Raw genomic sequence first — 27,496 nt, forward strand, 5'->3', positions numbered from 1 at the left:
TGCCTCCCAGACTCACCAGCAGGCAGTGGACATACTCGGGGCCTCCCACCAGCGTGGTGAAGGTTCCCAGCTGTTCGGCCAGGGCCAAGAGGACCTCATCCTCATCGTAGATGGTATCTGTGGAACCAAGACAGACTCTGTTATAGCCCCACCCCAAAGCTGACCCAAGACTCTGGGTGACCCAAGCTGGGAGCAAGCAGGCTCCATTCTGTAAGCACTCAAGTCTCTCCACCCTCCACTTGAGCTGGTACACAGATCGGAGATGCAGACTTGGATCAGGACAGAGCACCAAAGGCCCCCTTCTGCCTTTTACTAGGTGAGGGACACTGGGGGAGTGAAACCAGTCTACAAACCCACTTCTGCACCTGCACCCACTTCTCTGAGGGAGAATTACAGAGAAGCACACAAAACCATGCATATAAGCACAGAGCCTGGTCAATGGGGGCTTTTCGCTTTGGTCCAGCTTCTTTCTTCAGTACTGCCCTCTATGCCAAGAATTAATTTTTCTCTTTAGCCTGAGAAATTCTCCATTCTTCTAGACTCAGTTCAGGTTTCCTGAACAGACCAGAGCACATCCTTTCTCTATACTCCCCTCAACCCCAAGCCACCTTTATGAGAGTCCTTATATTTGGAGTCCAGGACTGGCTCCTCTCTGTACCCCAGTTTCTGCTAGAGATGAGCACAGTAGCTCAGTCCAGGTGTGCTAAAAGAACGAATGACTATGTAAAGACAGAGATGCTGAGTCCTAATGCTCAACCCAAAGGCCTTTTTCAACTGCTGACCCATATGGCAGAAGATGCTTCCAGTAGGAACTGCTGACTGCTATGGCAGAAGATGCTAGCATCCCTGGCCTCTATGCTGGCATTTCAACTTTCTGAGATTAAGCCAAGCATACAGCAACCCAGCCAGGCATCCCAGGCCCTCCTGCAGCTGGAATGCCACGTGACCATGCTCTGGTCAATGCTACTTCTATTCACACGTTCAAGCTCTGAGTCGCTTCCTCACCACCACCCTCTAAGCTCTTGGGGCTGTCATCATCTTCCTCACCTTGTGGTGGTTCTCTGCTCTCTCTTGGCTGAGTGTGTGGCCATTCACTTCACCTGTGAGTCTGTTTTCTCTCCCTACATCCCAACAGAGCTGTGTGAAACCAAAGTGAAGTGATGTTTTCTATGAGGAGCTTAGCATGGGGCCTGGCCCAATCAGTGCTTCAGAGAACACAGGCTAGCATGGCTCCAGGGCCACCAGGCCTGGGTCCTTCCTAGCCTCAGTTTCCCTGGCCCTCTCTGTACATAGTTAACCTCACCTGGTATTCAACTCAGTATGCGGTCCAGACTCCTTGGTGAAGCCATGTCCCTGGAAAGCCAAATCGGAAGGAACTGCCAGCACTTTGTATTTTCATGGTCCCCACCTCTACAGAACAGCCTTCCCAGTCTCCCTGTTCTGGACTCAAAGGCTTAGGGTCACCTCCTCCCCACTGCTCTGAGGCTGACCTGTTGACCTTCCACTTCAGTATCACTCTGACGACCATCTCTTGCTGGGTCACTGCAACTGCTTCCTAACTGTTTTTCTGCTTCTACCCTGGCCCCCAAACCACTCAGCCTCCTCCCAGAATCCTGATTCTTTAAATCATGACACTTCCCTACCTCAATCTTCCAATGGTTTCTGAGAAACATGAATTAAAATCTAGACTCCATATATCATGATCCCACATTATGTGGCCACTGTACTAATCTCCAATTCACATCTTCCCCCTAACACTCTGTCCATCCTGCTCCTGCCTCTCCCCGTACTTGGAACATTCTTCTCCTAAAGTCCTATAAAGTAGGTGCCATTCAGGTCACACCCCCAGTAAGATTTGCCCTGACCACTAGTAGGAATCTTTCTTACCGTTATTCCCACTTTCTCTCTCCAGCCTTATCACTACCTATTTCCCTGAAAAGGAGCTCCATGAAGACAAACTTTGATTTGTTCTCCATCTCACAGCACATAGTGGTGTGCATCAGATATTTATGAAATATGCAACAAATGGCCTACATCAAAGTATTTTTTAACTGTACCATGTATTAGCTTAAATGAACCCAGATCTTTTAAATAGAAAAAATACTCTTTCTTGAACTTGAAGAAATGCCATGGCCACAACTAAAGGCAGGTATCAAGCCACTCTCCTCTGCCTCAGGGAACCTGCCTTTGTATACCTTCCCAACAAAACCACAAGGTGTTTAAGACAAATCCAGGACTTCTGGGGATACTTTTCACCAGTGTTTGCCTAAGTACAAGTCTTTAAATGGCAAGTGACTTTTTAGCCACCAGCACACATAGGTGATTTGACTTACCTTGGAACACATCCACATCTCACTATGGCCAAAAATTACCAACACTGGTTTCTAACACAGTGAGACATCAGGCAGTAATTCTCCCCTCATAACACTGTGAATGTTCCATAGGCCTGAGCTCAGAGAGGGCTTTCATCTTGTTCTATCTGAAACAGTAGCATCTTTTCTGAAAGATGCAATGTATCTATTGCTATTTTGAATATTTTGCAATGGGTAAAGCCAAAGCAAAAAAATCTGCCATCACTTAAGGACAGCAGCCCAAAGAAATCTGTCTTGAAAAGTCACTAAATCTTAACAATGGCCCACATATTAGAGGATTCCCATTTCACGTAAGAAATGAAGCTGGGACAAAACCAGGCAGCCCAACCGCACAGTCTGTGTTCTCAGCCACTGACCCCAAGCTGGCTGCCTCTATTTTTTTGCCCATCTCACCCTGCTGTGTGCACAGGAGGTTATTTTCTACATCTTGGCCGCCCACCCTCCAGCAGCTATCTGCCTTCACCTACAGGATTAATCCCAGATTGCTGCCTGGCACTCAGGACTGGCAAACCCACCACCCTACCACCCACCTGTCCCTGTGCCTCTTCCCCATCCAATCACCACGTTCAATGTTGCCTCCATTTGCTGTTTACTCCTGCCAGTTCCCTCCCCAGCTGCCTTCCCCACTACTTCACTATAGAGGGACCAGCAGCACACACTGAGCATTTTCTACAGACCCAGCTCTGTGTGGAACACTTAATCCTCAACAACCCTATAAACTAGGTCCTCCTCTACTTCTTGACAGATAAGGGACCTCTGAGGCTAGGGGAAATGGAGTAGCTTACACAGCTGTGGCACAGTTGGATTCAAACCCAGGTCCCACTAACTACTTTACCTACTTTATTACACTTCCTGTGCCCCAGCTATTCCACCTCAGCACTTGAGAGCTCCCACGTCTTGCCCAATGTTCACCCATGGAAGCCACTCGGTTTGGGTCACCTGCTCAGCGTCCCATGTATCCCCACTCCTCGTGTGGCATGCCCAAGCAGATAAGCCTGTGCTCCTCAGTCATTAGCCGTGTCACTGTGGGCAAGTCCCTGTACCTCTGCAGGCCTTCATGTCCCCACATGTCAAAAGAAGGAACAATGATCTCCGCTCCCTTCCTCCCCAGCATCTCCATTACACCCCAACGACAGGATCAGATAGGAGTCTCACTAGTGACTGAGACTTCAGCTGCAATTTCAACTACTATAAAGTAGTAATAGGAATAGTGGGAGCAGAGGATTTACTACTAACTGGTGGACTGGTGTGCATTAGATACTGTGCCAAGTGCTTTGCACACATCTTCAGTCAGGAGTGCATGGGGTAGGGCAGTCTAAATGCTAACACTTTGGAGCTCTTCCCATATGCTGAGCACCGTGTAAGCACTTTACATAGCATCTTATTTAATCTTCGTAACGGGTTGTTCTATTAAGCCTATCTCACACATGAAGAATCAGAGGCAGGCAGCTGTGAAATACCTCATCCAAGGTCACAAAGCTAGAAAGTGGTGGAGCCTGGATTTGAACCAAGGTCACCAGGACCCTGAGTCATTAACCAGTGCTGTAAAGTCTGCAGCTAGCATGACTAGAGTCACCTCCTCACTGTAGGCAAATGCACTCCTTCACCTCTTCATCCTCAGTGTCCTCACCTACAAAGTGGGGTCTTCCCCACCTTAAGGAACCGTTGTGAGATTAACACAGGGAACAATGCTGATGTGCACTTACTGAGCACAGTAAGGACCATGAGCTAACCCAATCCTCAGGAGAGGGTTTAGAGCACCTCCTGGCACAAGGCAGGCAGAGGACAAACGTCAGCAACTACTACCGTTACTTAATGCTCACATCAATGATATATAGCACATGCATGTTTATCTGTACTTTATATGCAAACACTGTAAGGAACAGTTAGGTTAAGTAACTCATCAAGATACCAGCTTCTGTTAGTGCTGTGATTCAAACCTGGCTCTATCTGCCTGCAGAACCCTTTCATCAATCCTGCCCTCACCCCACCATGTTTGGCACAGGGTGGATACTCACAATCTTAAATCCCCAAAAGGAACCACCCCCCAGGTGTCCCCACTCCGCTTGGGCCCCAGAAGTCCACCTCCTTACCTGTTAGAAAGGGCAGGAGCTCGCTGCGGGTCCTTTCCACCCCAAGGGCCAGGGCGATGGTGGACAGTTTCTTGATGCTGTTGAGACGAAGCTAATGAGAGAACAAGAAAAGCAGAGGAGCATGTTAGCAAGTCCAGACTCAGGGGTACGTGACAGCTCTGGATCCAGGCAGCTTCTGGAAGCCTCATGTGGGTAAGGATGTGGAAGAGTAACTTGGCATACACCTACCAAGTGACAGAGTCAATAAATTACAATGGTAGCAGCAGCCTCAGCAAAAGTACCTACTGAATCTTACTGAGCAGACAACCACTCAACTGGTGCTTTCCAAGACCACTCTCTAAAACTATATACACTGCACCCCCACACACTTGATCCTCCTCCTCTCTTTGGCCCCCTCTTGCATTCAGCACCACCTGACATGCTCGAGTAGGGGCGGCCACGTTCCAGCAAGTTTATTCTGAGCCAGGTCAGAGGCTGGGCACTCACACACATAGGTGCTCTTGACAACCTAGTCGTCAGAGTTGTTATAAGCCCCATTCTACTTAGGAGGAAATAGGCTCAGGGAGCAAAGTCCCTTCTAAGGGTCACACGGTACATGGTGTGGGGCAGGGACTGAAACCCAGGACACCAGCCAGCAGTGATAATTGCAGAACAAACAATATTATAACAATGTTGTATATAAACAGGAGTACTATTAGCTGTAGTAATGACAGCACTAGCCTAATGGGTTGAATAGCAGCCCCCAGAAGATATGCTCTAGTCCTACCTCCCAGTTCTCAAAAATGTGAAAATAGGGACTTTGCAGATGTAATTAAAACAGCATCTCATGATGAGATCATCCCAAGTTTAGGGGGAGCCCTTGTGAAACAGAAAAAATGTTTACTGGTATCTGCTCTGCACAGAGCTTCTAAAACCCTCACAATTTCCTAAGTGAATAAAAACACTAGGAGTATCTTCTATTCTAATACTTAGTTTATAACCCTGATTCCTAACACAGAGCTCCTTAATCCCTTACAATTTCCCGAGTGACAGCAATGTCTTTCTTTCTAATGAAGCAAATATTGGTGGGCTCCTTGGTGGGGACTGGTCACCAAAAGACCAAGCCATTTCCAAGTGGCTGGAAATGGAGTTAATAATCAATCCTGCCTCTATGATGACACTTTCATAAAAATCTTCAAAGTACAGGGTTTGAGGAGCTTCCAGATTGGTGAAAACAACCACATACCAGAGAGTGGCACATCCCAACTGCAGAGGAACAGAAGGTCCTGTACTCAGGACCCTTACAGACCCCACCCTATAGCTCCTCATGTGGGTGTTCATTCAAATCCTTTATCATTTTTTAAATTAGATAATAAGCTGAGAGATGTTAAGTTTTTCCCTGAGTTCTGTGAGCTGTTTTGGCAAATATCCAAATCCAAGGACAAGTAAACCTCCAATTTTTAGCCAAATCTGACAGAAGTTGTGGGTGACATGAGGGACCTACTGCCACAGGCATCTGAAGTGGGAGGCAGTCTTGGGAGATACAGCCCTTAATCTGTGGGGTCAGTACTGACTCTGGTTAGTGCTAGAACTGAAACAAATTATAAGACATCCAGCTGGTATTACAGAGAATTGCTTGGCATTAGAAAAACCTTACATGTGGTGTCAGAAGTGTTGAGTGTGGTAGTGATTTGAGAGTCAAGGAGACACACAGGAGTGCAAGTTTTCTCTACACAGCCAATGATCGTATTTTTATGAGACAGAAAAGAAGACATGGAGACACATGGAGGGGAAGGCCAAGTGAAGATGGAGGGAGAGATCAAGGAGATGCATCCACACAAGCTAAAGAGCATCAAGAATTGCCAGCAGCCACCAAAACCTAAGAAAGAGGCATGAAACCAATTTTCTTCACAGACTCCAGAACTGTGAGAATAATTTTTGTTACATTAAGCCACCAAATGAGTGGTGATCTATTTTGGCACCCAGGACTCTAACGCATTTGGCTAACACAGGATAAGTCTCACATGAAGCACTTAGGTGTTAGGACCTCTCTCAATCCTCTCCCTATCCTCTCACTCCTAGGGAGGTTAGCATCCAACATCCCCCGTCATGTGGAGACAGGCTCAGAGAGGCAGACACATGCCAAAGCGAGCACTGAGAGAGTTGGGACCCAGATGCTTCGATGGCACAGTCCACGGCAATGGAAATCCTTACTGGTTTCTCCAGCTCAATGGTGCGGCCTCTCATCCAGGCTCATTGGGCTGCAGCAGAATAAGTGAAGTTATGCATGTGGGAGTGGAAGGAAACACCCCTGTGAGTAAGCCACATTGCTGGGCAGAGCGGACACCTTCTTCCCGGAAGGAAAGGCACAAGGAGGGATGGGGCTCCCTCAGCCAGTTCTTTTCCTAAAGAGGTCTGTGAGTGACTGGTATCCTACATTAGTTCCTTGGTCCATGGGTTTAAAAATCTGAGATCACAGACAATAATGTGATCTAAGGAAATGCTATGGTGGCCTCTCCTCTCAGAAAAATGCACTCACATTTCTCCTACAATGTCACTGGGTTTTTGGATTAACATGGTCCAAACACTCCTTCTCTGGCAGCAATGAATCAAGAGATTAAGTATTATGAGGTCCAAATCATACTTAGCCAAAAAATAAAACACATATAGAGACAGACCAATGGAAACATAATAAATGAAATATGATGAACATTAGCAGTTAATGAATAGAGGTGGTAAATATAAACCTTTTCTGTAAATTGCCAAAACTACATATTTTCAGCATGTGGGGCCACACCATCTCTATCCTAACTATTCAACTGTGCCCTGGCACAAAGGCAGCCACAGAGCCAGACAATATGCAAACCAACAGGAAGAGCTGTGTTCCAGCCAAACTGCATTTCCTTTTGGAGGCCATGGGCTGAATCTGGTCCACGGGTTGTAGTCTGCTGGCCCTTGTACAAGTCTTTAAATGTTCTGTAGGTTTGAAGTTTTCCATAATAAAATACTGGGGGGAATACTGACTTAGTTGCCTGTTTCCTCCAAGTTGGATCTTTGGATTCTTCTCTAGCTGAGCTATGGGGAAATGCACACAAGGGCCAGGGCGACAACAGCTGAGCAGCAACAGTGAGATGCTAGCAAGAAATGAGCCTAAGCATAACGCCAGCAACAATAGCTGCTAACATTTATTGCTTGCTTGCTATGTGCTTGACAGCATCCAAGTACTTGATGGGGAAAAGTAACACATTTGATCCTTAGAACTGAGCTCTGAGAGAGGTATTACCTTTTTAAAAAAATATATTTTATTTATTTATTCATGAGAGAGGCAGAGACATAGGCAGAAGGAGAAGCAGGCTCCCTGCTGGGAGCCTGATGGAGGGACTTGATCCCAGGACCCTGGGATCACAATCTGAGTGAGCCAAAGGCAGACGCTCAATCACTGAGCTACCCAGGTGCCCCTGAGGTAGGTTTTGTTTTAAGGGTGAGGATACTGATATACAGAGCAGCTGTCATCTGCCAGAAAGCAGCAGAGACCAGACTGGAAGCCAGGTACCCAGACTCTTAATCTCAACACCTCTGTAGTTTAGGAAAGATGCCCAAGGGGTGGGCGCATAAGAATCAGGCCATCCCTGCTATGGTGGAGAAGCTCCTTCCCTCCTGCTGTCCCTGGAGAGTCTGGCTTTGGTGTTGTTGAGAATGTCAGCCCTTTCTTCAGCACAGACAGCACCATCAACACTCAAGACAGGCAGCACAGGATGGTGCTCTGGAGTCACATCACTTTGGGTTCGAGGCTAATAAGCAGCTTTACATATTAGCTATGGGATCTTGGGTCACTCTTTGTACCTTTCTGAGCCTCAACTTCCTCACCTGTGAAATGGGGATTATAACATCACCTATCCTCAGAAGGTTACTGTGAGTAGCAAGTGACATAAATTTGACTAAAAGACAATAATGACAGCTATGATCTCACCCTGTTGACAGCATCCTGATTTTGTTCAGCTGTCAAGAAGGGCACACGTGGCAGCAGGCTAGCTGTCCACTGACTCCTTTACTTTTTCTCATAGCAAAAGAAAAATAGCAAATATTCTCATGGTGCATACTGTGTGCCAGGCACCGTTTTAGGTGCCTTACTGTCTCGTTTGATCCTTGCAACCTCCTGAGGATTCAGGATCACCCACTACATGGCTGAGAAAACAAAGGCACAGGAAGGTTAAGTAACCTCATACTGCTTATAGGTGGCAGAGCCAGGATTAGAACACGAGTCAGCTGGTTCTTAACTGGTACCATCAATTTGTATTTGTGTTTTTAATAGTGTGTGTGTGTAGACACGGGATGAGTGCCCTTAGCAGGTCTAATAACCAAATTTTGAAATAGAGAACACATGAAACTCTAGAGTACCTGCAACAGTTGACATCAGATGTGAACAGTTATGATTTCCACAGGCTTTACTAAAACTATACTTTGCTATTGTGATACAATTCATAATAGGAGGAAAGTTAAATTGGAGCTATAGGTTATTGAAAATGAAGATGTTATTTTTCCCATCCAAATTCATGGACCTGTGTTGGAATTCTAGATGGACCTCAGGTTGAGAGCTCCTGCACTGGGTTATGCTGACGCTTGTAACCCCTAGTTTTCAGCTGTGCACATAACCCCCTGGAAGAGACATTTCTGAACTGCCTTTTCATCCAACGTGACCAGGAAATTAATACCCAGCCAGTGAAATCCAAGTGGGAATGCTGGGTGTGACTTCTAGGAAGTATTCTTAAGGGGATCTGCAGTCACACAGCGATCTTGGGGCCATAGGGCAGGTCAAAGAACAGCATACTCTGACCCAATTCTGTGATATAATCCTCAAGCTGCCAAACTGGTCATGGAAGGAAAAAATGAACCCTTAACTTGAAACAACTGTTTGCTGGGTTCTCTGTGACATTCCTGATGGAGCAGCTATGAATAACATCAATAAGAAATCCTTACTGTTCCTTGATCATGGCACAATGCTGGAAGATTATCCTGTACGGATCCCAAAGCAGGTCCCTGTCAGTCACCTATGACATTCCACAGGCATGGTTTTGCAACAGCCACTGTCACTCTGGACTGAGGCTGCCTTTATACCCAGCAGCCCTCAGCACACAGCCCAGTACATGGAGACACAATATCTAAAATCTTACTTCCCACCACTATATTCACCTGCAGAAACACTCCTTTTTAAAGCCCATATTCCCGTTGGATCCACAAAGCGTCCCTGACACAAACACGTACAGTGTGACCCCAGGGAGCTTCCCTGTTACAAAGGTGTCCAGTATGAGCTACATGCAGTCCACCTTCTCTTCAGAGAGAAATCTGAAGCCCTTGCTATGACCTCTGAAGCCCAACATAATCTAGCCCCCTCCCCACCAACTCTCACCGCCTACTGTCCCCTTACCCCTGGAAATCCTGCCTTAAGTTTCCTTGACAGTAAACCAACAAAGCAACACCACTCTCACCCAGCTCTTTGCACTCACTGATGTACTGTCTCCTCTGCCTGAAACACTATCCCTCCAGACACCTCAGAGCTCCCCCTACTTTACCCAGGCCTCTGCTGGATCCTCACAACTGCCCAGGAAAACAGCATGCCATCACTCTCCACATATATGAACGCTCGCCACTTTCAACACAGACTTCTTTGTTCAGTTTGTCATTCCTCACCAGGACGTAAGCTTCACAGGGCAGGGACCCTGTCTTCTTCACCCTGTGCCCCAAGAACCCAGGACAGCACCTGCTCAGAGTTAGAGCCCAATAAATATCTGCTGGGTTTTTTTTGTTTTGTTTTGTTTTTTTTAAAATAAAGGAAATACAGATGTTAATACAAGCAGAGACAAGCATCTGGAGGATATCTGGAGCAATCTTTTTGTTTGGAAAAACTGGTGGCTAGCAATAGGGTGGTGGGTCTGTAATGTAATGTGTGTGCTTTAACAAGGAGCTGGGGGGAAATGCCCAGTGAGAGACAGAGTCTATCTCCTATAAAGTCCTGAAGTTTACATATCTTTCTTCCTTATTTCACAAAGGATCACTTTTTTAAATGAATATATGTGTGGGTGTGAAAAACAAAGCACCCACTTGGTAATCATTTAATACTGCTGAAGAGAGAAAATGGGCATCACAACCTGTATTTCTGTATCATTTGAATTTGTTTTTTTTTTTTTTATTTATTTTTTAAACAACAAATGAGCACATACTCTGGCTTTACCCACGAGCTAAGGGTCCCTGGACAAGTCTGGGCACTTCAGAGCTTCCGTTTCCTCCCAGTAAAATGGGAAATACAACAGGGCAGACCTCATGGGATTGCTGGGATGATCAAATTAAGGAAAACCTAGAGACAGAGCCTGGCAGGCAGCAAACACCTCAGTGTTAGCTGTTATTCTTTACCATTGTTTCTCATGTATTTGGCATTGGCGGGGAGGGGGGGGGTGGGTCAGTAATCTCTCCACCTTCAGCAGAAATTGCAGCACTAGAGTGAACAGTTCTCACAGCAGTTTGCCTAGCATAATTATTTATGGATATGCCTGTTTCCCTCATTTGGAAGGTGACTTGTCTCTGGGACAATGGTCAGGACTGTTCAACTATTTCCAGTGGTGATTCCTGAACCTAGCACAGGGCTGGGCAAGCTAAAAAAGCATAAATAGAAATAATTTCAGTGTTTTAAAACTCAACTACAATTCAGAGTACTTATGTGCCAGGTACACAGCTAGGTACTCTACACAGGTTCTCCCTTGTAATTCTTATGACAACACAAGAGGCAGACCCCAGCCCCACAGTCATCCTACAGAGGTAAGTAAGTCACAGAGAGGGGAATGCAGGCTACCCAGTGAACTGTGGCAGAACCTGCAACTTGAACCCAGTTCTTTGCCATCCTACACAACTCTTTTTAATTTAAACTCTCAGAGAACCACCTTATTTCTAACTTCTCATTCACCAATTCCCCATGTGTTCCATAAAAAGTCGGAGCTTGGAACTCCATGTTTCTGAGACATACACACGGAGCAAACTGCTGCAAGATCTCGGATAGTGGTTAGAAACTGCAGGGGCTTTATGCAGAACATCTCACTAACCCACACAACCCAGCCTGTGTGTCTTCCATTCTTTTTTCATTTAACAAGACAATCAAGGCCAGAAGGGCTAAGTAACTTGGAAAGTAGCCAGGCCAGGATTTGAAATCCCACTCTGGGGATCCCTGGGTGGCGCAGCGGTTTGGCGCCTGCCTTTGGCCTAGGGCGCGATCCCGGAGATCCGGGATCGAATCCCACATCGGGCTTCCGGTGCATGGAGCCTGCTTCTCCCTCTGCCTGCGTCTCTGCCTCTCTCTCTCTGTGACTATCATAAATAAATAAAAAAAATAAAAATAAAAAAAATGAAATCCCACTCTGCTTCCATCCATGGCTGTGTCTCCCTGTGTCACTTCCAGGCCTAGACTTTTTCTGCACAGGGGACTCAGCTTGGTGTTGAGGAGGGCTGCCCTGAAACCTAGTGCCCTTGGCTAATTCCTTGTGTCATTACATTACATCTGATATATAACTATTAAAAAATCTTTTAAAGGAAAGTAAATTAGCACCTATCTCAGATGTCTTTTGTGAGGACTTTATTAACACATACAAAGTACACATTATGAGGTTGGGCACATAGTAGGGCTTCTAAACCTCAGCATTACTAACATTCAGACCTGGGTTACCTTTGTGGTGGGGGCGGTCCTGTGCATTGTAGGACACTGGTCATCACTCACCTCTCCCCACGGGACCCCAGATGCACTATACCCACCAGCTGTGACAATCAAAAAGATCTCCAGACATTTGTCTCCTGGGGAAAACAACATCACCCCAGGTTGAGAAACAATACTCTAGAGTAATCATGAAAAGAACAGTCTTTAAAGGAGCGCCTGGGTGGCATAGTTGGTTGGGTGTCCAACTCTTGATTTCAGCTCAGGTCACGATCTCTGGGTCCTGGGATCAAGCCCCATGTTGGGCTCCACACTCAGCAGGGAGTCTGCTTCGCCTTCTCTTTCCTCCCTCTGCCTCCACCTCTGTGCCTCTCCTTGCTATCGCTCATGCATGCGAGTTCTCTCTTAAATAATGAGAACAGTCTTTAAAATACTCAAGCACCGCCTCTTGACAAAGCCCCCATTATCTCATCACCAACATAACTACTATAGGCCAACACTACTGAACACCTATAACACACCAAGCACTGTTCTAAGGATTTTCCATGTACCATACTACTTAATCCTCACAACCCCCTTACAAATTCCTAAATTATAAAATCATTCCCATCTTATAGATGAGAAAACAGAGTCTAACAGAAACCTAGCCTCTCAACCAGTGGACCACAGTCTAAGTAATGTGGGGCCCCAAACACATGTGGATATTATAATCCAGCCTCTGCCTCTTACTGACTGGGAAGCCCTTAGGTAAAGGATGCAATCTCTTTGCACATCACTCTCTTAAGTATAAAACAGTAAGATACCACAACAACTGAACAAGGTCATTACTTACTGAATGCCTACTTCTAGGCAGCCACTTAACTTGCCAATTCCACTGCATCTTCAAACCTCCATGGCAGATGCTGCTTCCTCATCATTATTCCCACTCCACAGGTGAGGAATCCCGGCCCAGTGAGGAAAAGGAGTTGGTCCAAGGACACACAGGGAATAAACTGGCAGAGCTAGGATTCAAAGCTCAGACATCCTTGACTCTCCCCTTCATCATCCAACACATTACATCCTATCCCCAAAAGGACTCCTCTTAACATACCCAGAATCTAACCTCTTCTCCCTACATACATGCCATCAGTCCTAGGTGCTCTGCAATGACAACCCAACAGGTCTATCTGCTCCTGCCCAGCCCCTACTCAACAGCCAGGAGGATCCTTTAGAATTAAGTCAGAACATGTCATTCCTCCACACAAAGCCTTGCAACAGCTCCCCAATCTTACGGAAGCCTTTGCTCTGGTCCACAAGCCTTCACTTGATCTCATTCCAGATGAGTCCTCACCTCTCACCACTATGCCATTCTTTCTGCTTTAGCAACAAAGACCTACACTAAGCATGCTTCCACCTCAGGACCTTTGTACCAACTGTTTGGATTGCCCCCCTCCCCCATTTCATTCAAGTCCTTGCTCTCTATCACTTCCTCAGAGAATCTTCTCTAACTACCCTATCTAAAAAGCAGCTCAGGGGGCTCAGATGGTTAAGCAGCTGACTTTGGCTGAGGTCATGATCTGGGTCCTGGAATTGAGACCCACATCTGGCTCAGTGGGGAGACTGCTTCTCCTTGTCCCTCAAATAAATAAAAACTTTAAAAATAAATAAGTGCAATTAAAAAAAAAAAAAGGCAACCCTGGGCTTGCTCTAGTCCCTGGTCCCTGCCTTATTTTTCTAGTAAGCAATTACTGCCACTGACTTCACATTCTTGATCTACTGTCTGCCTCCTATACTAGAACATAAGCCCCATGAAGGTGGCAGCTTTGCCATTTTACTCCCTGCTGTATTCTAGCATTTAAAACAATCTGACACATTGGAGGTGCTGAACAAGTATATGCTGAGCAAATGAATCAAGACTAGAGGATTCTAAATTCCATGTTCTTTCTAGTATCCGAGATTGTCTCATTAAAGACCAATTAAAGTATCTGGCATATGGATATAGTCAGCCAGTTTCTGTCCACCCCAAATTCTTTTTTTTTTTAATTTTTTTCAATTTATTTATGATAGTCACACACACAGAGAGAGAGAGAGAGAGGCAGAGACACAGGCAGAGGGAGAAGCAGGCTCCATGCACCGGGACCCCGACGTGGGATTCAATCCCAGGTCTCCAGGATCGTGCCCTGAGCCAAAGGCAGGCACCAAACTGCTGCGCCACCCAGGGATCCCTCCACCCCAAATTCTATTCTCTCCTCAGGTCTTGTACTTCCTCTGGGAACCTTTCCTGGATCCTCCACTTCCCAGCTCCATGAATTTGGCCAAGTTACTAACTATGCTGTGCTTCAGTTTCCTCATCAGGAAAATGCAGGTACCCACAGGACCTACTTCAGAGGGTGGTTGTGAGAATTCAATAAGCTTGTAAATATACTTCCCTTTGTAGCAGTTAGCTTAGAGCAGGGACCCAACAGATACCAGCTATAATTTATTCAACCCTTTCTGGGCTCCTCTATTCTGAGGTCTATAGTGAGCCACTGAGTCCTGAGAGATGAATCAGAGCCAAGCCGCATCCTCGGAAAGCCCATACACATGGGCACAGTGTGAGAGTGGGCAGTCTGAGATTTTTGTCTCTGATTCTTATGAAAATATTCAAACTCCTTCTAAACACAGATTTGTATGTACCTGCATGAAAAGATATGGAAGAAATACTAAGTGAAAAGTGTGAGTTGTAAAACAAAATATTTAGTGTTTAAAAAAAAATAAAAACCCTAGCTTGCTTCTTTGATATATGAATAGAGCATGAGCTAGAGTCAGCATACTCCAATAGAAATAATGAAGGCCAAAAATAAAAAAAAAAAAGAAAAAATATAATGCAGACAATAAATGCAAGCCATACATGTAAGTGTATATTTTCTGGTAATATTAAAAAAAAAAAATAACAAGCAAGCAAAATTAATCTTAACATATTTTATTCAACCCAATATAACATTTTTATTATTTTAATGGGTAATCAAGATAAAAAGCTTCACTGAAATGTTTAATACCCTCCATACTATGTCTCTGAAATCTAGTAATATATTATACTTATAAGCATATCTCAAACTAGCCACATTTTATGTGTTCAACAGCCAAATATAGAGAGTGGCTAGCACAGTGAACAGCACATACCTACCAAGATTTGTAAGGACCTCATTACATAGGCTACTTTGGGGGTGGAGGTGGGGGGAAGAGAGGATAGGATTTAATACAGAGGTGGTTCAAGTTTTCATATTTTGTTTAATTATCTATTTTTCAGGATCCCTGGGTGTCTCAGCAGTTTAGCGCCGCCTTTGGCCCAGGGTGTGATCCTAGAGTCCTGGGATCGAGTCCCATATCAGGCTCCCTGCATGGAGCCTGCTTCTCCCTCTGCCTGTGTCTCTGCCTCTCTCTCTCTCTCTCTCTGTCTCTCATGAATAAATAAAATCTTAAAAAAAAAAAAAAAAGGTTGGCATCCTCTTTCCTATTAAGAACTAGGTGGTAAATATTTTAGGCGTTAAGGGGCCAAAAACTCTCTGTTGCAACTACTCAATTCTACCCTACTGTTTCACAGAGCAGCCATGGATATGTAAATAGAATTGTCTGTGTTTTCAATAACACTCTATTAAAAAATAAAAAGACAAAGGGCCACCCTTGGCCATTTGCCAATCCCTGTGATGAGGGATAGAAGCAGAAATATGTTCATTTTTAGCCCAGAAGGCTGACCTACAGCTGCATAGTTTCAATAAGGACAAAAAACCTGTTTGCTAGATTCTTAAAGAGTGCCTCTATATCTCACCAATAGTTAATACCAAACCAGAGAAATCTTGTGAAATTAGTTTTACAATTAGAAATTCGAAAACATTTATGATCTAATTCTCCCTCCACATCCCTTGCCCCTTGAGCACCATGCATATAACCACTGGCTTCATACAGAAGTACAGCTCTTTCTATCCACAGGTCCTCATGCTACTTAAACTTGTTAAGCTGTACCATAAAACACCTCAAAAACTTTCTTAACCATTGTGCTCAATGATCTGGCAACACCTAGTTTAAGTGACTGCTCACAAGTTCCCTCTGAGTCATAGTCCCTTTTATCTTCATCTCCTGACACCCAACAGCTCATTCTCTTGGCTCCTGTCACACTGGCTTCCTGCAGTTCTCAGAGCATGCATTACATATTCCTGCTGCAGGACTTTTGCGCTTGCTTCCTTTACCTGGAATGCTATTCCCCCAGATATCTATGAGGCCTGCTTCTCATTCACATTTCTGCTAAAATGTCCCCTTCTCAATAAGGCCTTCCCTAGTCATTCTAAACTTGTAACATTCTCCCGTCCTCCCCATCCCTGCTTCATTTTTCTCCAAAGCATTTATTGCCATCTTACATGGTACACATTTTAACTTGTCTTATTGTCTGTTTCTCCACAGGCAACATAAAAGTTGTAGGAGTCCACGAGTTTTTGTCCACCTTGTTCCTTTTTGTATACATGTGCCTAAAACAATGCACTACCTAGAGCTGAGGCCCAATAAATACTGATTCACTATCACAATACCCTGTTTCCTTCCCACATCTCACAACTGTTAATAATGTATTCAGCTGTTTCACATCTGCCTCTTGTATAACAACTGGTGTCACCATTATCGCCATAACTGACATGGGGCAGGTGTTTATTGAACAAATGAATTCATACAAGAGCCCTATGAACCAGATAATTACCTCCATCTGAGAGAAGAGGAAAGCCAGGGCCAAGAGGATTAACAAACTTGCCCATGTCAATTAGCAAGAAGTACAGCAGCAGCCTGTCTGACTCCAGAATCAGTGATCTACCCCGAACTTCAGAGGCTGGGCCTAAGGCAGTCCGCTCAGTTTCATAAACAGAAAAATGGAAGCTCCTATAAAGGAATGGGACCTCTTCCATTACTACTCCCAATAATTGCAGCTAACATTTATTGGGCCCTTATAACAATTAGGCACCGTTCTATTTTACTTGCAGTATTAACTCGTCCAGGCCATCACAACCACCCAGGGAGGCCTGAACTATTATTAGCCTACATTGCAGAGAAAACAGGCCCAGAGCGATGAAGTAATTTGCACAAGGTCACACGGCGGGTGGGAGGTAGGGCCGGGATGGGCAAACCGTGGAGTCCTCAGTCTTCTCAGCCCTTCACCAGAAATGTGCTAGGCTGTTTGTTTAGTCAACTGCCCACCGCAGCCCGGCAGGGCCCCAGAAGGCGGGAGAATCTCAATCTCGAAATCCGTGCTTAAATTTGGCTAGTTGCCCTCGTGGGAATGGGGTGTTCTCGCCGCACCTCCCCTCGTGGATTCTACACCAAAACTGAAGAGGGAGGGAGAGCAGGAATTGGAAGGGCAGCCGTCACCGCTCAGGCCCCATTCCGAGAGTTTACCCCACGGCGCTGAGGCCCAGCCGCCAGAACACAGTAAGGAGAAAACCTACCCGAGCCCCCACACACCGGGGGCCCCTCCCCCACTCGGAATAGGCCGCGCGCCCCATCCCCAAGGGGCCATTCCGGGGCCGCCGCCAATCACCGAGCCCTTCCCTCCGCCCCACCCAGTGTCCTGACCCCCTCCCCAGGCGCAGCTTCCCAGGACCCGGGCCGCCGCGCGCACTTGGCAGGCCCGGGCGCCTCCAGGCTGGCCTGCCTCCCGCCCTCCAGTGGGCCAACACCCAATCCCGGGCGCCCTCTCATCCAGTCCAGGGACATGGAAACGTGAAAGCCGGACGCTGATTGGCCGCCTCCCCCTTCCGCCACTCCTAGCGAACACTGAGCCTTCTCCGCGAGGGCCGTCCGTGCCCCCATTTCCTCTTCCCGTAATTCCCCAAGACCCCCGTAGCCTCCGGACCTGAACATCCTCGTTGCGAAGCTCGTCTATCAACACTGCGATGGGGTAGAGCGAGTCGTCGCCGTCGGCGGCCGCCATCTTGGCTCCGTCCCGTTCCTGTCAGACTGCAGCCGGCGCCGTACTGAAACCGCGGCAGGAAGGGTAGGGCTGGGAAGAGGACGGAAGACGAGCGTGGGGCCGCCTGAGCCACTTTACAGGGGCTGCCCCACGGTCATTGGCCGCGCGACGCCCGCATTTCGTTGGTCCGGATAAATGAAGCCCCGCCCACTGCCCATTTGCCATTGGTTGAAGGGACGAGGTCGGCTGTCTCAGTATAGCAGAGAGGGGAAGGAAACGGAAGTACGCGGTATCTTAGCGACCAAGATTGTACCCGCCTACGTCGCCGCTAACGACGAGGGAGACGAGCAGTTGTACCTAACCAATAAATGGAGGGATTCAAAGGAAGCAAAGCCTGCGCTCTGGCCGGTCCAGCACAAAGCTTCTGTGCATGCGTCGCTTGGAGTGCGTGACGTCATATGAGGACCCGGACAGTCTGCAAGTTTTGGCTTGTGAGGCAGTGGTCCTGGTTCCTGGTGGACGTACTGCCGGCAACTCTGTGAGGGAGGAGATGGGAATGAGCCTTAGGTTTTTGCCTTATTATGCGGAGGCCCAGCGAAGGTTGGTGACTTGCCTTACTCTCTCGATGAAACTCAAGCCCTTCAGGCTGATAGTCAAGGCACATCTTCCACTTCTCGTTTTACACTTCAGTGGCCCTGAAAAATTAGAGCCCTCGCACTACATCATGCTTTTTCACGTCAAACAGCATTTGTCCAAAACATCCCTTTCCTTGGAGAGCAGATCTCTGCATAAATGTCTCCCGTTCACTGCTTCACTGCCGTCCAGCCCTCAGAACCACATACGACTACCACTACCACTGATGAAGTTTTGGAATTATAGGTGAGGTCTAGAACCGACCACCAAGAATTCTTGAAACATCTTTGGTGCAAAAAGGTGGTTTTAGTAAAGCACGGGGACGGGACCCGTGGACAGGAAGAGCTGCTGCCCTAGGCCTGTGAGGGGTGGCTGATTATATACCTGGGGGTTGGGAGGGGTTTGAGGATAGCATACTCTAAGGAATTTTGGAAGCAAGGCTTCCAGGACCTTGAGGGGGCTAGCTATTGTTGAGAAAGGTCACTTATTATGGTCTAATAAAACCTGAGTCATGAGACCCTTCAAATGCATATTGGTGAGCCACGTGCTTGTGAGATGATTGCCAACATGTATCTTGGGGGTTTAGAGATAAAGGGAATTTCTAAAGGAATTTTTATATGTTAAAGTAGACTTACAGGATCCTGGGTGTCTGGCTAATCTTGCCTTTTGCCCTTAGCAAAGTATGAACATCAAGGCAGTTGAGTCTGTAGAGGAACATCACTCTCCCTGTTTCAAGGACTTGTCAATGTACTTCCCAGGGCTTGTGCTTTGTCCTTAGCTAGTCCTTTGTTCCCCATCAAAAATACCTCTGCATCAGAAACAGGCTCAATCATCAGCTTGATTCTAGGCAGTCTCTGAAGAACAGGCCCTCACCATGGGCATCTAAATGAGGGAGCCACGCAAGCATTTCTGCACTGCAATTGGTTTCCACAGTTCACAGCCCAAGGCAGTGGATGGAGGGGGTCCTTAATCTGCTGGTCCATACTTTTCCAAGTAACACACTGAACAGCTAGACCCTTGGCAGCAGCCCAGGTATTTGAGATGTGACCAAAAGGAAGGACCTGCCTCCCATTCGGTTCTGCAGAGCTGGCCCTGAAACTAACGAGACCCAGTGGCCCAGGGGACACCGTTAGGTTTCAGCTGCCCTAAACCATCAGTGATCAGGGCCATGCATTTAGGGCAGCCTCAGAGGGTTCCTAGCACCAGCGGCTTTGGCTACAGTGTGGAGCTTAAAATTTCCTCTAAATGGAGAGGTACCACTTATATTCCTGTCAAGCTGAGATGCTGCTGGAAAAAGTCTGCCTTGATTCTTGAAAATGCACTTTCCATGGCACATAAGACTTTAAAGAAAATATTTTATTTATTTATTCCTGAGAGAGAGAGAGAGAGGCCGAGACACAGGCAGAGGAAGAAGCAGGCCCCATGCAGTGAGCCCAATGTGGGACTCAATCCCGGGTCTCCAGGATCAGGCCCTGGGCCGAAGGCGGCACTAAACCCCTGAGCCACCAGGGCTGCCCCACATAGGACTTTGGGGGCTCTTCCTATCCCGTTACAAGTGAGTCCATGTTGACTCATTCCAAAATTCGAATATTAAGCCAGACAGTTGATGTAGTTTTTCAATGTTGGTAAGGTCTGGAGCCAATGACCAAGAAAGAATTCTTGAAGTGTCTTTGGTGCAAAAAGGTGATTTTATTAAAGCAAGAGAACAGGACCTGTGGGCAGAAGGAGCTGGTGCACCTGGGCTGTGAGAGGTGACTGGTAATATACTTAGGAGTTGAGGGTAAGGACAAACGGAGGTTTTCAAAAGAACTTTCATACACTAAAGAGGACCTAGAAGATAATGGAGGACTTGACATTGTCAAGATTGTTTTTCCACCTAGCACAGCATTAAGACACTTGAGAGTTTCCTTCTGGAAATTTCGTTATTGTTAAGTGCTTTTTTTTCTTGTAAATCATTAAGACATTTGTTTTTTTTTTAAGATTTTGTTTATTTATTCATGACAGACATAGAGAGAGAGGCAGAGACACAGGCAGAGGGAGAAGCAGGCTCCATGCTGGGAGCCCGATGTGGGACTCGATCCTGGGACTCCCCCAACGCCCTGGGCCAAAGGCAGGCATTGAACCGCTGAGCCACCCAGGGATCCCCATCACTAAGACATTTGTAAACTGAAGGAGTCTCATGTCTTGCAGAACTATAATCTCTATAAGTTAACCATTTACTTTTCTTTTTAAAAATTTGTTTAATTTAAATTCAATTAGCCAACATACAGTACACCATTACTGTCAGATGTAGTGTTCAATAATTTATCAGTTGTATATAACACCCGGTGCCCCTATTACATCACATGCTCTCCTTAACCATTTGTTTTTCCTTTTCTTGGATTTAGGGCAGTCAGGAGTTCCTGAGGAATGTCACACATATCCAAGGGTCAGTTTTGAGGAGAGCTCCGTAATAAGCTAATACTCTTTTTTTTTTATTAATTTAGTTTGGTTTTTAATTACTGCTATTTTTAAAAAGAACATCTGTTAGTTATGTCATGGAGGCCACAAATTCATACAGCAAATGTGGCTTCTAAGTGAAGGCTGCTTCCTTTTGCCAGAGGTTCTAAATAATAGATTCATTCCTCACAGACACTTGTACCATCTCCTGTATGCTAGGAGTCCAATAAGGGACCTCCTTTTAGGTGATGGAAGGCAAAGAGACAAGAACTTTTCCTTCACTGCTGGAGGGATTGAGCATTGTACACCTGCCCAGAGGGTTCCAGTGAATTTTCAGTGGGAAACAAGACTCTGAAATTAGAATTATCAGCCACTCCTACTGGCAAAGAGGTGATAGCAACTGAGACAGCCTTTAATTTTGCCAACAGAGAATATCATGAACATTCTGAAACCTTGGTACATCAGAGGCAAACCTAAATCCTTAACCCCCCACTAGTGGCAAGTGAAAGGCCCTGTGTCCCAGTATCACTTCTCTACCTGTCCCTCACCCGGATTGGGAAAATCCCCTCTGTCACTTCTGGGATGCAGAAGCACAAGTCTATAGCACAATAATGCCTGTTACTTCCTGATGTAAAAAGAACTACTAGTGTTGAACTTTTTACAAAGTGCCCTGGTATGGTCTGTTTGTGTCCCCTCAAAATTCATATATTGCCCCTAAAGTGATGGCATTTGGAGGTGATACTTTGGGAAGTGATTGGGAGGTTCTTCCCTCATGAATGGAATTGGGGCCTTTTACAAAGAGGCCTAGACCTATGAGCTCTCTAGCCCCTTTCACCTTGTGAAGATACTAAAAGGCTGCAACCCACAGAAAGGCCCTCATGGACCACATTGGCACCCAAATCTCAGATTTTTCATCCTCCAAAACACCGAGATACAAACTTGGCTATAAGGTAGCCAGACTGGCGTTTTCTTATAGCACTGCACACAGACTGTGAGAGGCCCAAAGGACCATATCAACTTAGCTTCCCTCTGCTACATGGCAACTCACAAAGGCCAGTGCTTGTAGGGTTCAATCCCTATCCCATCTTCATTGCCAAGACTGTCAAGATATGTAAAGGCTTGTAAATGTTACCCCATTTGCAAAGTTGCAGGTTGCCAGTTGCATGGATGCTGGGAGAAGACATGAGACTCCATGGAGGGAGACATAAGACAGTATTATTCATGCACACAGGGAGTAAGAGCTTTGTAGTTCACATCTGTTCCCTTCAGTTCCACATATAATATCCTATATTCTGAATTAATTGAAATTTGTTAACTTTTCAGAAAAAAAATGGAATTTACCATACATGCAACAAGCCAACTCTAGATGGATTGACGGTCTAAATTTTAAAGCTACATAGAGATTTAAAAATAACAAAGAAGAATATAGTCTTAGTATAGGAAAGTATCTCTTGAATAGAATGATAAACATTATCTATAAAGGAGGAAACTTATATTCACATTAACACTTTCTCCTCATTTGAAAACACACATGAGAGACAGACACAGAGGATGGAGAAGGACCCCAACAAAGGAAATGTGTCCAGCACATATAAAAAACTATTACAAATTAATAAAGAAAGGATGGGGTGATTGGGGGCTCATTTGATTAAGTGTCTGCCTTTGGCCAATGTCATGATCCCTGGGCCTGGGATGGAGCCCCATGTCCAGCTGCCTGCTCAGTGGGGAGTCTGCTTCTCCCCCTCCATCTGCTCTGCCTCCTACTCCTGTGCTCTCTTTCTCTCAAATAAATAAATAAAAATTTTAAAAATGGATAAAATGAATTAACATATACTTCAAAAAAAGGTTGCCCAGTGTCAAATACATGAAAGGATACTCAACTTTCCTAGTAATCAAGGAAATGAAATCACTACTTGGTACCATCCCACACCAACCAGAAGTCAAAAACATATTGTGGAAAAAATGACAATTTTGACAAGGATGTGCACAAAACAGAAAATCTCCTACACTGCTGGTGGGTGTGAAACTTCCTACAAACATTTTCCAACCCCCTGGGCACCATCTCCTTAAGCTGCCAAGATGTAGACTTGTCATCCACCAAGTGCATTGTTAGTTACTTGTACAGCAAACAAATTTGTATGTGTGCCAACAGGACATGATCTAAATTTATCTACCAACACAACTTAATAGTCTCAAAGTGAAAACCACCCTTAGGCTAATTAGCAGTGGAATGATCAAATTGTTTTATATACACAATGGAACCCTATAGAGCAATGCCAATGAATGATCAATAACAGCATGCAGCACTAAATTTACAAACATAGAAGGATGGGCAAAAGTAAAATAAAGAAGAATTCAAGCTCTATTACTTCCTTTATATCAAATGTGAAACAGGCTGAAGTGACCTATAGTTGTCTCACATCAGAGCAGTGATGGCTTTGATGAGTACTGATAGGTAAGGAGCACCAGGGGCTTATGAGGTCTGACAATATGCTATTTAGTGAAAAAGGTGCCACATACAGAAAGGTGATCATTGTGTAAACTGTCAATGAGCTACACACTTACACACTTACGACCACTGAATGTGCCTTTAAGTTTTTAAAACACATCTCAGCAATCAGATTGAAGGGGTAAAGTAAATGGATTAGTATTGTCCTTAAATTATAAAGGTGGGGTTTCATAGTACATAAAGAAATGACACTGTGATTATATTTTAAATATATGATGAAATTAACAGGTTAAACTAAGACATAAGGATACAACTCAAAAGTAGAGGTCAATTATTATGTGGGATTATAACGTAAATTATGTTGAAAATTGACAGACATGTACATACATAAAAAGAGGAAATAAGCTCCACTGATATGTAAATGTCTGAGTTACTCTATTAATTGTAAGTAGACTATTCCTTTATTGTCTTTTGACAAAAAAATACACATTTGTTATTAAAGTGTTTCTTTCATGATAAGAGTAGGAAAATAACACTATGATCTACAAAAAAAATTTCTGGCATTCATCTCTGAGGATCAAGGTGAGAGGCTTTTGTGTCACCCTGGGAGCAGACCACCCTGAGGCTCTCTACGCTCAAGTGACAGGTGTGACACAACACATACAGAGAGTATGTGGCTGTGGTCTTGCTGGTAGTCCAGGGATCCTACAGGGTCCATACAAGATGCTCTAACTAGGAGGTTCAAAGAGAACTGGAGGGCAGAGAGAGAATGCTTGTGAGAAGGGCCAGGATGGGACAGCTTTGCCCCTCCTGAGGCTAAAGTTAGAACAGTCTCTTGAACTCTTGGTCCTGCATTAAAAGAGGATGCCCAGTGGCCTCATGCTCACTGTTACTCAAATGCCTATACAGAGGGAAAGCTGTGACCTTTCCCAAGACAATCTGACTCACAAAATCTCACTGGTGTGGCTAAAGGCCTGAAGTATCTGGTCTGAGCCCATGAAGAATGCTGGGTGAAATTTCTGTATTTCAAATCCTGTCTATCCTGGAGAAAACAACCAGGGTGAGCACCTCAATAAGCAGCTCTGAACCACAGAAGAAGAGCAGGATGCTGTTCAGGATGGCTTCCAAGCAGAGCACGGAGGGAGGTCTGCAACAGCAGGCAATAGGAGGACATCATGGCAGATGGAAAGGTCAAGTCCACACTAATGCCAAGTGGCATCTTTCAATGGCAGAGGTTTCCTTTTGTACCAAAAAAGTTGAATTCCTTCATTTCCAAAGTAAAGGACAGGCATCACCACATCCACTACTACCTGGGTTGTTGGAGATGGCAGCAGGAGAGCTTTCTACAGAAATATGGGAAGTTCCAGCAGGAACAACATAATACTATTGACTCAGAAAGAACAGGATTTCCAGAGGGGTGGAGGACAGCCCTTTACCTCTGGAATATCAGCTAGCACTGTCATCTTCACTCTAATTACCCCTCTTAGAATCAAACATGTTTTCCTGTGTTCACTGAGTGCTACTTCAAGAGATACAGCAAAATAAATGAATTAAAGTAGGGATGAAAAACACATTTCATAGAACTTTAACAATGAAACAACTAGCACTCCAATATATACATCATATAACATATGCCTTGGTTTGGTCATTATTATAATTAGTACTATTGAAAAATGTCCCTAGTGACAATGCTCCAATACATTGATTGGTGGATAAAAAACATGATTAACTCTACATCTAAGTGTGTATTTTCCCACACAGAATGGGAGCAGTGTTGCCTCTGACTACTCTGTTCCATGCCTCACTCAACACAGATCCCCACTCACCTCTCAAGACCACCTTAACAGAGGAATTTGGGGGATGGGAAGTGAAGGACTCAGATGCTTCTTCCACCTTCGTTGCACCCCTTGAAGGGCAAGGCTGAGCTAGGACTCCTGGACACGTCTGAAAAGCCCAAGTTTCTTTTCCAAAGACTTCTCCCCACTCCACCTAGGAAACTTCTCCCCATAAAAAGGGAATGGTGGTGGGGTTACATATTTCAATCCTTGTACTCCACATACCCAATACCGCCCCACCACGCCACCAGTTCCCTAAGATTTGGGTCTTCTTAGCTAAGGCTGCATGTTAAATATTTTTTTCAATTTTATTTGTCATGTGTACCACCATAAAGCCAGGTATGAGGAGTCACAACTGTGCCATACAAAGATACCTCCATGTCACAAACAGGCTCAATTAGCAGCTTGTTTCTGGGCAGTCTCTATGAAGAACAGACCCTCACCAGTGAGTGTTAAGTGAGTGACCCACATCAATCTTTCTGCACTGCAACTGGAAGGGGGGGTGGGGAGGAATGGTCCTTCAGCTGCCAGTTCATAGCTGTCCAAATGGCACACTGAAGAGCTACACCAATGGCAGCAGCCCAGGTTTCTGAGAACAATGAAGGAAGGACCTTCCTCTGATTCAGTTCAGTGGAGCTGGCCCTGAGACTAATCAGAGCCAGTGGCCCAGGGGACACATCAGGTTTCAGCTGACCTAAACTATCAGTAATCAAGGCCATGCATTTAGGGCACTCTCAGAGGATTAAGGGTTTCCAGCGCCTTTTGATTTGGCTACGTGGAGGTTAAAATTTCCTCTCAAGGGATAGGTACCCCTTATTGCTATCAAACTGATAGGAATATCAGTTATTCCTATCAAACTGCGGCAGAGTCTGCCTTCCTTCTTAATATACACCTTCCATGACACACGACAGGGCCTTTGTGGCCCTTCCTACCTTGTTAAAAGTGAGTCTATGTTGACTCATTCCATAATTGGAATATAAAGCCACATAGATACGATACATCTAAAGGTCGATTTTGAGGAGAGCTTACCATAAGCTAAACACTGCTTTTCAAAAAAAATTATTTAGTTTAGCTTTTAATCACTGTTATTTTATAGGAGCACAACTGTCATTTGTCTCACAAAGGCTCCAAAATTCATACACCAAGTTGGGGCTTCCAGGTGGAGGCTGCCTCCCTTTGTCAGAGGTCTGCAGCATCGGGCAATTGGAGGACATTAAGGCAGGTGGGAAGTTCAAGTCCATGTTAATACCAAGTGGCGTCTTTCAATGGCAGAGGTTTCCCTTTGCACCAAAACAGAGTGAAATTCCTTCAGTTCCAAGGCACAGGAGAAGCATCACCACATCCACTACTAGATTGGCTGTTGGAGATGGTAGCAGGAGAGCTTTCTATAGAAATATGAAGAATTTCAGCAGGAACAGGTAACACAATACCAACCACTCAGAAAGAACAGGATTTCCAGGGGAGTGGAAGTCAGCCCTTTGCCTCCAGAATATCACCTCCTAAGGCCAACTTCAGTCTAATTACCCCTTTTAAAATCAAACATGTTTTCCTATGCTCACTGGGTAACATTTCGAAAGATGTGGCAAAATAATAGAATCAATGTTGAAATGAAAAATACATTTCATGGAACTTTAACAAACATCTAGCACAAGGATGTATACATCAGATCACATACACCTTAGGATTGGTCATTATTATAATTGGTACTATTGAAAACTGTCCTAATGCACAGATTTCCAAATCACTGATTGGTGGATAACAGACATGATTAACTCTACATCTATATGTATATATAGATGCCCATAGATCACACAGATATAGATCCCTAAACGTACAGTATTGGGTATGTATGCATTGATATTTCATTTTTTCTGTTTCTTGTGTTGGATTCCATTTTGTGGTACAAGGTTCTATATATAATTTGTAAATATATATATTCATTCAATCAAATACTACTTTTTTCTCAAATTACTGATTTCTCAACTTTGCCTCTGCTTCAGAATGTAAATTCAGAGAAAACTATGTAAAAATCTCTCCTAAAATTGAGGGAAAAATAAAATCATGGAGCCACATCCTCACATGAACAGAATGGATT

At 45.1% G+C, this 27,496-nt stretch overlaps 1 protein-coding gene and 1 pseudogene across 3 annotated transcripts in view; both read right to left on the reverse strand.

Moving 5' to 3' along the window:
• PPP2R1A (protein phosphatase 2 scaffold subunit Aalpha) overlaps window positions 1-18,159 on the reverse strand; it is a 43,473-nt gene extending 25,314 nt beyond the window's left edge. For 2 of the 3 annotated variants that reach the window (XR_008662514.1, XM_055310375.1), the window contains exons 1-3: window positions 17,989-18,159; window positions 4,466-4,556; window positions 17-117 (exon numbers count right to left, since the gene is read on the reverse strand). Coding sequence is in view for 2 of the 3 variants with exons in the window: in XM_055310375.1 (XP_055166350.1) it covers window positions 17-117; window positions 4,466-4,556; window positions 17,989-18,066 (270 nt within the window). In the remaining variant the exon portion in view is untranslated. The remainder of the gene's footprint in view (window positions 1-16; window positions 118-4,465; window positions 4,557-17,988) is intronic. The other variant, XM_055310376.1, reaches the window with a different exon arrangement.
• Window positions 18,160-24,592: 6,433 nt separating this feature from the next.
• LOC129500210 (transmembrane protein 216-like) lies at window positions 24,593-26,735 on the reverse strand (annotated as a pseudogene).
• Window positions 26,736-27,496: the final 761 nt, after the last annotated feature.

This window comes from Nyctereutes procyonoides, unplaced genomic scaffold (assembly GCF_905146905.1).
Source record: "Nyctereutes procyonoides isolate TBG_1078 unplaced genomic scaffold, NYPRO_anot_genome, whole genome shotgun sequence".
Lineage (NCBI taxonomy): Eukaryota > Metazoa > Chordata > Mammalia > Carnivora > Canidae > Nyctereutes > Nyctereutes procyonoides.